General features: G+C 43.8%; 1 protein-coding gene across 3 annotated transcripts in view; it reads left to right on the top strand.

Annotated features, from left to right (window-relative positions):
• The first annotated feature begins 2,617 nt into the window (after nt 1–2,617).
• LOC127057681 (BTB/POZ domain-containing protein 1) overlaps nt 2,618–14,060 on the top strand; it is a 38,413-nt gene continuing 26,970 nt past the window's right edge. For 2 of the 3 annotated variants that reach the window (XM_050966649.1, XM_050966647.1), the window contains exons 1-3: nt 2,620–3,062; nt 13,002–13,158; nt 13,775–13,880. In XM_050966649.1, coding sequence (XP_050822606.1) covers nt 2,710–3,062; nt 13,002–13,158; nt 13,775–13,880 — 616 coding nt within the window. In that variant the 5' untranslated portion in view covers nt 2,620–2,709. Of the gene's footprint in view, nt 3,063–13,001; nt 13,159–13,774; nt 13,881–14,060 lie in introns of all 3 variants that reach the window. The other variant, XM_050966648.1, reaches the window with a different exon arrangement.

Below are 14,060 nucleotides of genomic sequence, written 5' to 3'. Positions count from 1 at the left end.
CAGTCCCATATATTACAATATACATTTCTACAGCTATCACAACTCTGTACACTTTGTGCAGTTCTACTTTTCTCCCTTATTATTTAAGGTGATATTTTGAGTGTTTTCCTCTAGAACTCAGGACACATGTGCCCAATTGCAGGAGTCATACACTACCTTAGAAAAGTAAAGTGTCATTGTGAGGGGTTTGGACACAGTGATCCCCTTAGGACTGTCACCTGATGTGCTGAAATTACCTCTGAGCCTGTTTTCCCTGCCAGGTTGGGACTCCAGAACCCTGCCTCGTTGAGCCAGACACACTAATCTGCTGCAACACAGACCCAGGTCTGGTCCATGCCCCCAAAGCTGCAGACTTTAACTAAAAACTGCTCAGCAGGTTACCTAACTCCAGCACTCAGACACCCAGTTCCCAATGGAATCCAAACCCCAAATAAATCCTTTGTACTCTGTATAAAGCTTATACAGGGTAAATTCATAATTTGTCCACCCTCTAGAACACTGATAGAGAGATATGCCCAGCTGTTTGCTCCCCCCGGTATTAATCACTTACTCTGGGTTCATTAATAAACAAAAGTGATTCTATAAAGTATAAAAAGTAGGATTTAAGTGGTTTCAAAGTAATAACAAACAGGACAAAGTAAGTCACCAAGCAAAATAAAGCAAAAACACGCAAATCTAAGCCTAATACATTAAGAAACTGATTACAGGTAATATCTTACCCTCAGAGATGTTCCAATAAGCTTTTCACAGATTAGACTCCTTCCTAGTCTGGGCCCAATCCTTTCCCCCAGGTACAGTCTTTGTTAGATCCAGAAGACATCTTAGGCATAGGTGCTGACTTTCCCTTTGCCCAGTGGGTGCTTGAACCCTGCCCCTGCACAGTTATCACCCCGCCCCCATTCCCCACATCCCCACTCCTGCCCTGCCTCTTCTCCGCTTCCTCCCCTGAGCGTGCTGTGTCCCTGCTCCTCTCCCTCCCTCCCCGAAAGTCCAAAGCGCCACCAAACGGGGAGGGAGGTGGAAGAGCGGGACACAGCACACTCAGGGGAAGAGGAGGCGAGGAGGGGGTGGGGGAAGCTTGGTTGCCAGTGGGTGCTAAGCACCTGCTAATTTTTCCGCTTGGGCATCTATGATCTAAGGTGGTAAGCAGGGATTTTCTCATGACTGCCACCTCTTTGTCCTGCTCCATCCCCTTTTATAGCTTTGGCACAAGGCAGGAATCTTTTGTCTCTCTGGGTCCCCACCCCTCCTTCTAAATGGAAAAGTACCAGATTTAAGATGGATTTCATTATCAGGTGACATGGTCACATGTCACTGTAAGATTCCTAGTTTCCATTCCCCATGGGTTGACCCACACCTACATAGGAAGCCTTTCAAGTAACTAAGGCCATTTACAACTGATTATTTCTGGAGCACCCTTAATGGCCTCCAGTTAATATGTTTATATCAGTGATACAAGTTTATATCTTATTTTCCTAACTCCAGATATAGCAATAATACATGCAAACAAATAGGATGAACACACTTAGTAGATTACAAGCTTTCTAATGACACCATACAAAAAGTATTTTGTGTAAAGCATATATCCAGTTATGTCATGTTCATAAACATATTTCCATTAAGCATATGGAATGCAATGTCAGTCATTTTAATTTATTAATTATTCAAAAAACGTTTAATCACACGAGTATAAAATGATATTTTACTGAACATTGGCTAGAATTAAAATCTATGAATTTTACTTTCTAGCAAAATATATAACCTGTAATCACATTATGGCTCTTACAGATGTGTGTGAAGGTATGTATTTGTGTGCTGGTATTACCACAAGCCTGATCCTTATCCAGGTTATTCCACGGTGTCTATATGTTATTGACCATATTTGTTTTTAATCTAAGAAGTCATTTTATGTTTCCTTAACTGCTCTATTATATAGTGTGTGTATGTATACTTCTGTTTCCCTTTCTTACCATCAGCCTCTCCAACATTAGGAGAGGTGTGTGTGAAATACTTCACTGAATCAACTTTCTCTCAGCTTCTCAGTGCATTATTTCAGACAGAGAAGGGCAGCCTCATCTGGGCTTTCTCTACCCTGCGCCTTTCCCACACAGCTGTAAGGAGGGAATACTGACATCAGGGCTTTCTTATGGGGTATTTCCCAGAGCGCCCCCGCCCCCAAAATGTTACCAAAAAAACCGTCCCGGAAGGTGGAAAATATTTCCAGGAGCTCCGCTCGGAATAGCTCTGGCTGGGCTGCACCAAGCAGTGAGGAACACAGCCCCTCTGCCAGCTGCGCCTTATCCTGGCCACCACTGCACAGGGCTCCCCTCACATACAGTAACTTTTACCCGCTCTGCCCCTGTCTCTCCGGGGGTCTCTCTCTTCTGCCACGCCCTGGCAGCCCTCTCCCCCTTCTCAACACCCTGTCCCTGCCGCCGCCTATCTGTCCCCTCCTATCCCTCCCGACACCTCCACTGGCCCCGCGCCGCCCCCTCGCAGCTCCCAATCCACATCGTGATGACAAGCAAGGGCAGCGTCAGGGCAAGGCCTTCAGCCGCTCGCACCGGGCATGCGCCGAGCGCTGGAGCAGCATGCGCAGTAGCGCCCGCCGCGCTGACTGAAGGCCGTTTGTGACACCGACGAGTGTGGGAGGCCCCGGCGGCGGGGATGCGCGTGCCTCGGGCGGAGTGAGCGGCCTGCGGGGCGGCGATGGCGGCGGCGGGGGGCTCAGGCGGGCCCCCGGAGGCGGCCCCCGCGGCGCTGCAGCGGGAGCCCGTGTATAACTGGCAGGCCACCAAGGGCTCGCTGCAGGAGCGCTTCGCCTTCCTCTTCACCAACGAGCTGCTCAGCGACGTGCGCTTCGTGGTGGGCAAGGGCGGCCCGCGGCAGCCTGGCGGCGGGGGGCCCCCCGGGCCCGGCCAGCAGCGCATCCCCGCCCACCGCTTCTTGCTGGCCGCCGGCAGCGCCGTCTTCGACGCCATGTTCAACGGTGGCATGGCCACCACCTCGGCCGAGATCGAGCTGCCCGACGTAGAGCCCGCCGCCTTCCTGGCGCTGCTCAGGTCAGTCCGGGGCGGGGTGGGACGGGGGGCTGCCCTTGTGCCGGCCTGGAGCGGGTTATCCGCTGGCGGTGGCTCTTCATCTTATGCTGCTGCCCTGAGCGCCGACAGCAGCTGGCGGGTTGATGCGTGTGTCCTTGCACTCGCCCATGCCCCTCTCTGACCGCTGTGTGGGGCTGAGTGAGTGACATGGCTTGCAAACCAGCCGGCTGCAGAAGCCCTAATTATATCCCTTCATGGCTGCTGGTGCCTGGCCTTCTTGCCCTCTCTCCATCTTGCACCTATGCCTGCTTGCTGCTGCTGCTGCATTTTCCTTCACCCTCCCCACCTCTCCCCCCACCACCTTTGTTCTCTTGTCACTGGTTCAGGATGCTTAATGTATTCCTGACCTGTTTGTACCTGGCACAAAACAGATAGAAACCAGGCACAGCCATCGTGTGATCTGGCAAACAAGGTCAAACTGTCAGTTCCGTGCACAAGAACTTCGTGATTTTGGGGCTTTTCTTTAGTTTTGGACCCTCCTTAGGCTTTATTTGGAGTTGCCCGTTGTGCAAATTGTTCTTATACCTTCCCTGCAAAGAAAATGCTTATTTCAGGAGAATTAAGTGTCCTTACAAAGGAATTGCCTTTGAAGCAAGACAGGGGGAGATGTAGTTTAACAATCAATTACTGTTCTTCTGTGTGTGTTGCAATTACTTATTTCTAACTAATGCATAAAGGAAGAATTGAGTCTGCTATACTGTGTTGTTGTTTATTGTTTTGATTCATGGATTTTATTCTTCTTGGGTCAAGTAAAAAAATGCTTTTTGGTGTCAGATCATCATTTTTCTTGCTGCTGTTCTTGTTTATTAAGTGATTATTCACCCATGTGCTGTCTATGATCTCTGGCAATTGAAGAGATTTATGGGTGAGGAGGAATGATCATCTAAATCAATTAAAAACCTACACAAAACTAGCCAATTTGAGGCCTAGGTGGCAATTGTCAATGGCAATTTATATGAGGGAAAAAGTTATATTGTACATCAAGGTTATTACTGAGAATTGATAACTTGAATAAATTGTAGATAACTCTTAAAATTCTGTTCAATTAGGCTAAACTTTTTATAAATATAAAAACTGATTAAAATCCCAAATTTCATAGAAATGTAGGGCTGGAAGATAATTTCTTGAGGTTCTAAGCCCAGACCGCTACACTGTAGCAGGATCCAGTACACTTACCATCCATGACAGTTGTTTGTCCAACCTGTTTTTAAAAAACCTCCAATGATGGAATTTCACATCTCCCTTGGAAGCCTATTCCAAACTTTAACCATCCTTAATGTTGGAAAGCTTTTCCTATGATCTAACCCAGGGGTGGGCAAACTTTTTGGCCTGAGGGCCACATCGGTTCCGTAAACTGTATGGAGGGCTGGTTAGGGGAGGGGATTGTGGCCCAGCCCCCACCTCCTAACTACTCCCCCTCCCCCCCCGGGACTCGTGCCCCATTCAACCCCCCTCTTCCCTGACGGCCCCTCTGGGACCCCTACCGTCCCATTCACACACCCATGCTCCGTGTCCCTTGACTGCCACCGGACCCCTGTGGCCTCATCCAACTCCTTCTTTTATTCCTGATGGGCCCCCGGGACCCCTGCCCCATCCAACCATCCCTTCTCCCTGGCCCCTGACTGCCTTCTGCCACCTCATTCAACCCCCGCTCCTGGAGCGCCGGTGGTGCTACAGCCCCACCACCCGGCTGCTACCACCACTGCACAGCACAGAGCACCGGGTCAGGCCAGACTCTGCCGCTGCACTGCCCCAGGTGCTTACAGCAGTGCCGCCCAGAGCATTGCGCCAGCAGCGGAGCGAGCAAGCTGAGGCTGCGGGGGAGTGGGGACAGCAGGGGCAGGGCCGGGGGCTAGTCTCCGGGCCAGGAGCTTGGGGTCCGGGCAGGACGGTCCCGCGGGCCGTAGTTTGCCCACCCCTGATCTAACCTAAGTCTCCCTTGCTGCAGATTAATTCCATTACTTCTTGTCCTTCAGTGGATATGGAGAAATCAATTACTGTTGCTTTGTAAGAGCTCGTAAGAATTTTGAGGCTATTTTCAGGTCCTCCCTCAATCTGTTTGTAATGGAATACGGTGGAGCTGGTGTAAGTCCTCCTTCACAGTCAAGGTTTTGGAGAGAAAGTTACTGATTTAGGACCCTTCAGAGACTTCTCCACTGAAGTAGTACAAGACTTCTAGAATAGAGTGGGGACATCCTGCCTTTTACACTAGGAACCAACAGGGACAAGCCATGAAGGGTGGAGAGAATGAGGCACCTGCCCATGCTCTTAGCCAGAAGTTTCCTTCTGCCAGGTGTGGACTTCTAAAAGTCCCATCTCTTGGGAGGTGGAACAACAGCTGACTTTTGCTCTCCTCATTCACTTGAGGATTTTAGTAGAACATCTCCTTCCTGCTGCACAAGTGACTTGAGCGTATAGCCCTAAACTCCAGTCATGAGTAAGGCTAGGATTTTATTATGGAGGTCACGGAAGTCACAGAATCCGTGACTTCCAAAGACCTCCATGACTTCAGCCCACAGGCGGCTGGGAGCTGCAGGGTCCCACTGCTGCCCAAGACAGCGGGCTGCTTGGGGCCCTTGAGTATTATAGTAAAAAAAATATATATATATATAAAAAATGATCCAAGGCCTCACTATATATAAAAGCACTGGCAGACTAAGTGGCTGGTGATGTTTTAAAGGTTACCATATCTTGGAAGCCATTTGGTCTCGAAATATACATCTACGCCATTGGAATGTGCCTGAATTCTATATATGCCAACATAAGCACAAAATATAAATTCAGAATGTTTTTTAAAAAAACACCCATCCTACTGAAAACGTTAACACAAACAAATACTTGACATTTTTCTTCCTACTATACGCTTTTTGAAAAGTGACTTCAGTATTATAACTGAGAATACAGAAGTTAAAATGACCCCATTTCCCAATGCATACTGGAAGAGAATGCAAAGATTGTTCGTAATATCACATTTATTGGCAAATTTCCTAAAATTAGTGTTCTTTTACAAGTCTGCATTGTAATAAATATCCAGAAGGACAAAAATGAGGCTGGAGAGGCAGGGGATGATGTGGGTAGTGATCTCCTGCCTATGTAAAGCAAATGAGTTGCTGGGTGACAAAGAGGCTGTTGCTGAGACCTTAAGTGATTATTTGATATTGGACACCTGCCTACACTTTTGGGTCTTGGAAAGTCTCCTTGTTAAGCTATACTGGCAAACCTTAATGTAGATGCAGTTACACCAGAAAAAAAACCCCTTTGCTGGAACAGCTTATACCAGATCCGCAAGTGAAATAAGCTGTTACCAACAAAAGGATTGTTTTTGGATGGTATAACTACATCTGCATTGAAGCTTTGCTACCATAGCTATGTTGACCAAAAAAAAAAACCCCAACCAACCAACCAATCTCTAACTAACATACACTATGCCAGCAAAACTTTCCAAGTATATACCAAGCCTTTAGAAAATTGTCATGTCAAGTCCCCAAATCAGTCTGAACTGTGCTTCTTTCCCCTACCACTATAATGTTGAAGTTAGTTCTTTTTTGTTGGGGAAATGTACAGGACTTAAATTACAAGTAGTATTTCAAACAAAGAACTTGGAAATTAATTCCCTTTTACCTACCTACAGAGACTGGAGTTTGTCTGTGTTTTGTAAAGCACACTTCTTTACTGCTTTAGTCTGTGATGGCTATCAATTCCTGCAGAAGTATAGATTACTGAACTCTGAAATCAGGTTAAAAACAAGAAGTCAGTTCTCCCTTTTCCTAAAATGCTATTTGTTGGAGGTCTCCGTGTGCAACTGCCATCTACATCAGTTTCTAGAATTTAAGAAAGTCTGCCTCTATCTTCTCTGCTTGCTTTTAATGCGGGGGTTGGGAGAGCGAGTTATTAAAATGAAAAATTTAAACATATTTGCATATAACAAATTTCAGCAGAGGAAATAAGCAGCATGAAGGTTAGTCCATTCCATTTGAAACAGTCTATTTTTAGCTCTATTTTCCGGAAAAAGTGTAGAGATTACTAAGAACATAATGCCCATCACTAAAGCTAAGATTTTTGTCATGGATATTTTTAGTAAAAGTCACGGACTGATCACAGGCAAAAAAGAAAGTCACAGAAGAACAAGTCACAGAAGCCGTGACCTGCCTGTGACTTATACTAAAAATATCCCTGACAAAACGGGGATCTGTGGGTCCCCACAACGCCTGAAGCGGAGCAGCACAGCAGGGGCGAGGAGCTGCCTGCAACAGCTGGGGACTGCAAGGTATACCTGCAGTGTGTGGGCTGGGAGCTGCGGGATACCCCCGCCGCTTGCAGCATCAGGGGCCTGAAGCTGCCAGGAGCTTGGGGTTCCCCCGCCGCTGGGAGCTTCGGGGGCCCCCACCACCCGCAGCAGACAGGAGCTTGGGGGTTTCCCCACTGTCTGAGGTGGCTTGGAGCTCGCAGTTGGGAGCTGCGGGGTACCCCATAGCCTGCGGAGACTTGGAGCTCAGGGGGCTGCCAGAGACAGCGGGGTTACCCCGTAGCTCCCTGCCCCTGCAGGCGGCAGGGGACCATGTAGCTCCTGATCACAGCAGGCCAAAGTCATGGACGTTGCTGGAAGTCATGGATTCTGTGACTTCCACAACCTCCGTGACTAAATCGTAGCCTTACCCATAAGTAATCGAACAGTGTAAACAATTGCTCATTAGGTCTTTTATGCAGTAATTAAGTAGTTTCCTGTTCCTTTGTGAACATTTATTTTTGTCTAAATGAAAACTGCTTATATTGGTTATTAGAGTTGTCAATCTTTGATAGATGGTTCCAAAAGTGAAACCCTAAAAGTATTAAGGTATTTAGAAAATGACTTAGAGATGTTGGAAGGAAGGTATTGACGTTCAAGCTTAAATTTAAAGTATTTATATATTTTAAAGTAATAGACTTATTCCTTCAGTAATAACTTTTTAAAATATGATTTTATTGTGGGTTACTTTTTGCAATCAAGATTATAACCAAATAGATAAAAGAGAAGACTGAGGACTTATCTCTGGGGAAGAACCATTCTGGGGGGAAAAAAAAGAAAACTCTTATTGGTTGAGCTCAAAGGTTTAAGACAGTGTTTCCCAAACTTGGGATGTCACTTGTGTAGGGAAAGCACCTGCCACATCCGCAGGTTTGGCTGATTGCAGTTCCCACTGGCCACGGTTTGATGCTCCAGGCCAGTGGGAGCTGCTGGAAGCGGCGGCCAGTAAGTCCCTTGGCCCGTGCCGCTTCCAGCAGTGAACTGCGGCCAGTGGGAGCCGCGATCGGCCAAACTTGTGGACGCGGCAGGTAAACACACCGGCTCGGCCCACCAGGAGTTTTCCCTATGCAAGCGGCGTCCCAAGGTTGGGGAACACTGGTTTAAGGAATAAAATAACTGGTTTTTGGGCTGGCCTACACTACTGCTTAAGTCAATGTAAGTTACGTTGCTCAGGGGTGTGAAAAAGTTACAGCAACCGAAGCACTGTCCACACCAATGCTTTGTCAGCTGGAGATGCTCTCCTGCTGGCATAGCTTCCACCTCTCACAGAGGTGAAATACCTATGCCAAAGGGGAGAGCAACAGTGCAGCTGTGCCAATGTAGCACTGCAATGTAGACTTACTTACCATCCAATATTTCTCTTGCCTGTAGGGTTTTTTAAACAAGGACCAAAAGCGTTCTTGCAAAGCAACTACAGTGGTTGGGGGACCATTGGGATGATTTTGTGTGCATCCTGGTGAGTTTAGGATAGGGTTCTCTGCTTTTTTTTTTCTTGCGTTCTAAGATAAAATTCACCAGTGTCCACAGAACTGATTGCTGGGGGCTTAATAAACTCCCTTGAAAAATTTTCAGGGGAGGTTCTCTTTAAGGAAATTATCTGGTCTGGGGGACTTAGTGATCTCAATTACTTCCTTTATAAAATAATTGCCTCTGAACATTTTCTCACATTCTTACCTATACAATGACGGAGAAAAAATTGACATTGAAGCTTTACAGGAAGAGATAATAAGGTATAAACCAGGAAAGAGGGAATGAGAGAATGCAGGACCTGGGGAAGACAGGGAGAATGGGGAGAGAACTTTGCGAGAGAGAGGCTGAAAACTGAAGGCAGAGAAAAGTAGAGGTGTTGAGGAAATACAGTTTTCTCTGAAAATTTTGTGTACTTAGAAAATGGATAGAAAAAGAGATATTTATAGACAGGTGAGATGCAGAAAAGGATATGCAGAGCACAAGTTCAGACCTGTAACAAACAGAAGGGTGCAACATACAGAGTTTTGGAACTACTGCCCTACACACACAAGCAGAGAGATTCTTCAGAAGCAGGCTACTCAGACAGATTTTCCCATTCTGGAAAAGGAAGGGTACTGTGGAAATGCTGCAGGATCACTGACACAGATCTTCAAGTGGCTCATTGTTTTGCAATTTTTTAATAGTTCTTGTGCCTGCCTCTTTATTCTCTAACTCCGCATTTTTGAACATTAAGAATTTATTCAAAATGCGTTATTGCTTATGTCAGGAAAATCCCACAAGGCATTGTGATGGGAGGGGAAAAAAATACTTTCTAGATATAAAGAGGGCTATGTGCACACTAGAAACATTGAGATAAGAAATTATGCACCCAACTTTTCCTAATATAGACAAGACGAAGCATACATCATATATTGGCATGTTGACATTTCTATCCTAGTGTGGATTAAATTTCCTCACTCTAAAAGTATTTGGTTATATTGGATGCTTCATTGCTACAAGTTGTTGAATTCTTATTTGGCCTCTGGTGGCTGATTCTTAGGAGTATATTCTCAGAGCAGCCCAAGCCTACCAACCTGATATGAAACTCTTGTGTTATGTGGATAAAGCTCTAAGCACTGAAGTTAAAAAATATACACCCAAGCCAGCCATGACTTAATGAATGTGCTTATAGAAGCTGTACTAAATTAGTAACACACAATGTTTTTTTCTGTTTCAGTAATGCTCATTAATGCCACAATATTTAAATCTGCTAAAGTTTAAAATCTTTTGTATATGTTTGATATTACAGTCATTTTTAAAAAAAAATCCACATCCTATCAGGATTTTTCAAAATGAGCTATTTTATTTTTAAATTAAAAAATCAGCTGCTTAATTTGTAGTTTAAAATATTCTTATTATCACTCTCCATTGCCTGCTGTTTCAATCCAGACACTTCCTGCTCCCGCCTGTTACTCTCTTGCTCATTGTCACACCCGTGTCTGCAGTGCCACTATCTGAGCACAGAAGGTGTCTGACTCAGCCTTCAGGCTGGATGTCTTTGTCTTTCTCAATTTTATCTTTCTTTAACTCCTCTATTTCTGCCTTTAACTGATCTTTCTCTTTATTTACTACCATCACTACAATCTCCTTAAAAAGCTGCAGGAATGCTCCAGGACCAGTAAAGCTCTCGGGCTTCCAAAGACCATTATCGTGCTCCTGTACAAAATCAGTCAAATTGTTTCCCAAAATCATTTTCAACTGTTCTTTGTTTCCAGCTGTTTCCCTTTCCTTCTGACATAATCCCTCAACCAGGATACTAGCCTAGGGCCCTGAGTCCCAGTAACTAAATATATGCATGACAAGGGGAAATTCCAGGTTGCTACCTTGCTTCCGTTGTCTTCCCCTTTTGCACAGCACAGCAAACCGTTTGTTCCAATCATCCCCTTCCTCTCCACCATTTCTGGCAACTGGCTTGCCAAATCTTTATCATATATACAAAAATATCTGTCTACAGTGCTTGTGAAATAACTCCAAAGTCTTATTACGTGGCCTATGTTACGGACTAATTCAAATCATGCTTTTGTTAGTACCTATTAAAAGCGTATAAGCTGACATGAAAGGATGAGCTAAGATGTGTGCTGTCCATTTTTCATTAGCTCTGTGGCTATAGTATGGGGTCATCAATTCTTCAGTCTCCTTTTTTAAGTTTATTAGTCAAATGTTATTACTAGATAGCTGCCTACTGTGGGAGAGTCTGGATTTTTGAGCAGTTGTTACACGTTGACCTAAAACCAATATGAAATGAGGTAACCTGTTGATCCCTTTGACACGTTTTACCCATGAAGAAATTATCAGATTGCAGATCTAGAGTATGACAGCAGCTACCTTAGTTTCTTGAGTGCCAACAGTTCTCAACTACTTTTTCATAAGCCCCATAGACTTTCAGGTTTGTATACACAATATAGGAACCTATCCACTTCTTTCTAACACTTTTTATATTAAAGTAAGCGCCAGAAAAGCATTGTATATTTTTAAGTACATTGAAAAATATGTTAAGAGAGACAAAATGTTGGTTTTTAAACAAGGAGATTAGATTATTATGGTTGTGACAAAGCCTGGGGATTATGTTACCTGCTTACGTTCTAGGTTTAGCACTTTGTTGTGCCTCATTGTTGCAGGAGTCTCAGAATAGTGCATGAGATAATGGATATTTAACAAAACCAAAATAACAAGAGGAAAAAAGGAGGCTTGGGGCTTGTCTACACTACAGGTTATGTTGGTATAATTTGTTTCCCGGGGGTGTGAATAAGCCAAGCCCATGAGTGATGTAAATTACACCGACCTAAGCACCGGTGTGGACAGCGCTGTGTTGGCAGGAGACATTGCTACAGCCTCTCACAAAGGTGGTTTTGTTATATTGATGGTGCTCTCTCCTGTTGGCATAGAGCATCTTCACCAGACACATTACAGTGGCAAGGCTGCGTCGGTGCAACTGCGCTGCTGTAGCACTTCTAGTGCAGACTAGCCTTTAGTCTTGATTTAGGAATTCCTGCTCTATTCGTATGCCTCTTAATTATTATGTTTAAACCAATATTGGTGGGTTTTTTAATGACTTACAATATACAGAAATCTTTTTTGTGTATTTCTGTAATCAATAGAGCAGTTTTGATTAACTTGCCTGGAAATTAGAGATGCAGTAGTGTCGGACTTGGAAATACTTTCTTCAGGTCAATAACAGATTTTAAAAAACAAACAATTCCCACCCCTAGTGATTGGTATTTAGAATCAATATGCCTGTCTCATCTCGACAAGTAACAGCTTTCAGGAAAGCTAGCTTTGCTGCCTTTGGAGCACACTTTTTGTCTCTTGCTACCATTAAAACACCAGTCTGTCCTGCAGTCTCAAAAACAATGGAAGCAGGTCAGAGTTACAGCCTGAGGCAGTCTCTGTCAAAAAAAATAGAGACTCAAGGCCATTAGCTGAAATACACCTCTAACCCAATATAACGCCAGTCGATATAACACGAATTTGGATATAACGCGGTAAAGCAGTGCTCTGCGGAGGCGGGGCTGTGCACTCCAGCGGATCAAAACAAGTTAGATATAATGTGGTTTCACCTATAACGCGGTAAGATTTTTTTGGCTCCCAAGGACAGCGTTATATTGAGGTAGAGGTGTATTAGTTTCCTGCAGAGGGAAAATGCTGACTTAGAATTAAAATGTTGTTGCAGTGGAAGTCCCTTGATTTCTATCCCCTCATGGCTGGATGGGTGGTGTGCAGTTTCTTTGAACTGAGAGCAGTGGTGTAGGAATAGAGGCATTGATACACAAATTCAAGATGTTTTTGCTATTGAGCCAGATATATTCAATGAATTAAAAGTAATTCTGCCAGCTCAGCTACTCTTCACTGGCTGTACATATCTAATAAACCAGTACAGCAAGATTAGTTTTAGGGAGCGTTACACTTCTTATGCAGATCTAATTGCATTAGCTTTTCATAAACCTAACATGTCACATTTTCACTAGTACCAAACTTTTTTCGTGCACTTTTTAAATTTGTTTTGTCAATACAAAGAGGCTGTTAATCATGTTGTTAAATTTAGTTGGTATGTTCGGCTCTGCCCAAGTTCTCTCTTTTATCCTTCTGTATTTTTGTATTATTTCCAGGTTTCTTTATTCAGATGAAGTTCAGATTGGTCCTGAAACAGTTATGACTACTCTCTACACTGCCAAGAAGTATGCAGTCCCAGCCCTGGAAGCACATTGTGTGGAATTTCTCACTAAACACCTTAGAGCAGATAATGCCTTTATGCTTCTTACCCAGGTAACCTGAATAAAATGGTGGCTTCTGAAAATATTGTTTAATAAATCACCCCCCAAAGAGCTAATATTTTTACGCAATGTTAGATGTCTAGGAAGTTTTAATCTGTGGGAGAAATATCTGTGCAGCATATCAGTCCTTTTGCAAGCATCTTATTGCAGCTTTGTCACTCAGCTTCTTGAGTATGAAATAATATAAAGGAAAAGAGCTTTGTAAATGTATTTTTATATAGTTATTAGAACATCATAAACATGAGGTCTTTTCTCTCTTCAGTACTATTAATATTAATATTCTAATGAATTAATCTGAGGCTCTTTGAGAACATTGTCTAGTTTGATCCAGTATTGTAGTTTTGACTTGCAATTTCAAATACAGAGATTTATCTTTGGCAGTATAATAATTGGAGAAATCTGATACAAAAACTCTTAATGAAGTACATTATTCAAGGGCTGTTTGACACAAACTCAAGGAATACTTGAAAGGTAAATTGAGGCTGTATAAATAGAATGTATCCATTATTCTGGAGTAAAAACTTGTTTGTGTGGGTTACTTCATAAATCTGTTGGTTGCAACACTGCAGTCGTACCATTTGTCTGTTAGCAATATATTATCTCCATAGGCTCGATTATTTGATGAACCTCAGCTTGCTAGTCTTTGTCTTGACACTATAGACAAAAGTACAATGGATGCAATAAGTGCAGAAGGTTTTACTGATATTGACATAGGTAAGTTGCCTTCTATTACCAGAATATGTATTTAAATTTTGTAAAATAACTGTATTGATTTGCATCGTTAAACGGTGTTCCTTTATGTCAAAACATGCACTGAAACATGTACGCTATATAGGCTCTAAAAGATTCCCATATATAAAAATCATCACATTAGAGAACTCTGCTAAAAGGCTT

This window comes from Gopherus flavomarginatus, chromosome 9 (assembly GCF_025201925.1).
Source record: "Gopherus flavomarginatus isolate rGopFla2 chromosome 9, rGopFla2.mat.asm, whole genome shotgun sequence".
In the NCBI taxonomy this organism is placed as follows: domain Eukaryota; kingdom Metazoa; phylum Chordata; order Testudines; family Testudinidae; genus Gopherus; species Gopherus flavomarginatus.
The sequence above is the reverse complement of the archived record's forward strand: the minus strand, read 5'-3'. Positions and strand labels throughout refer to the sequence as shown.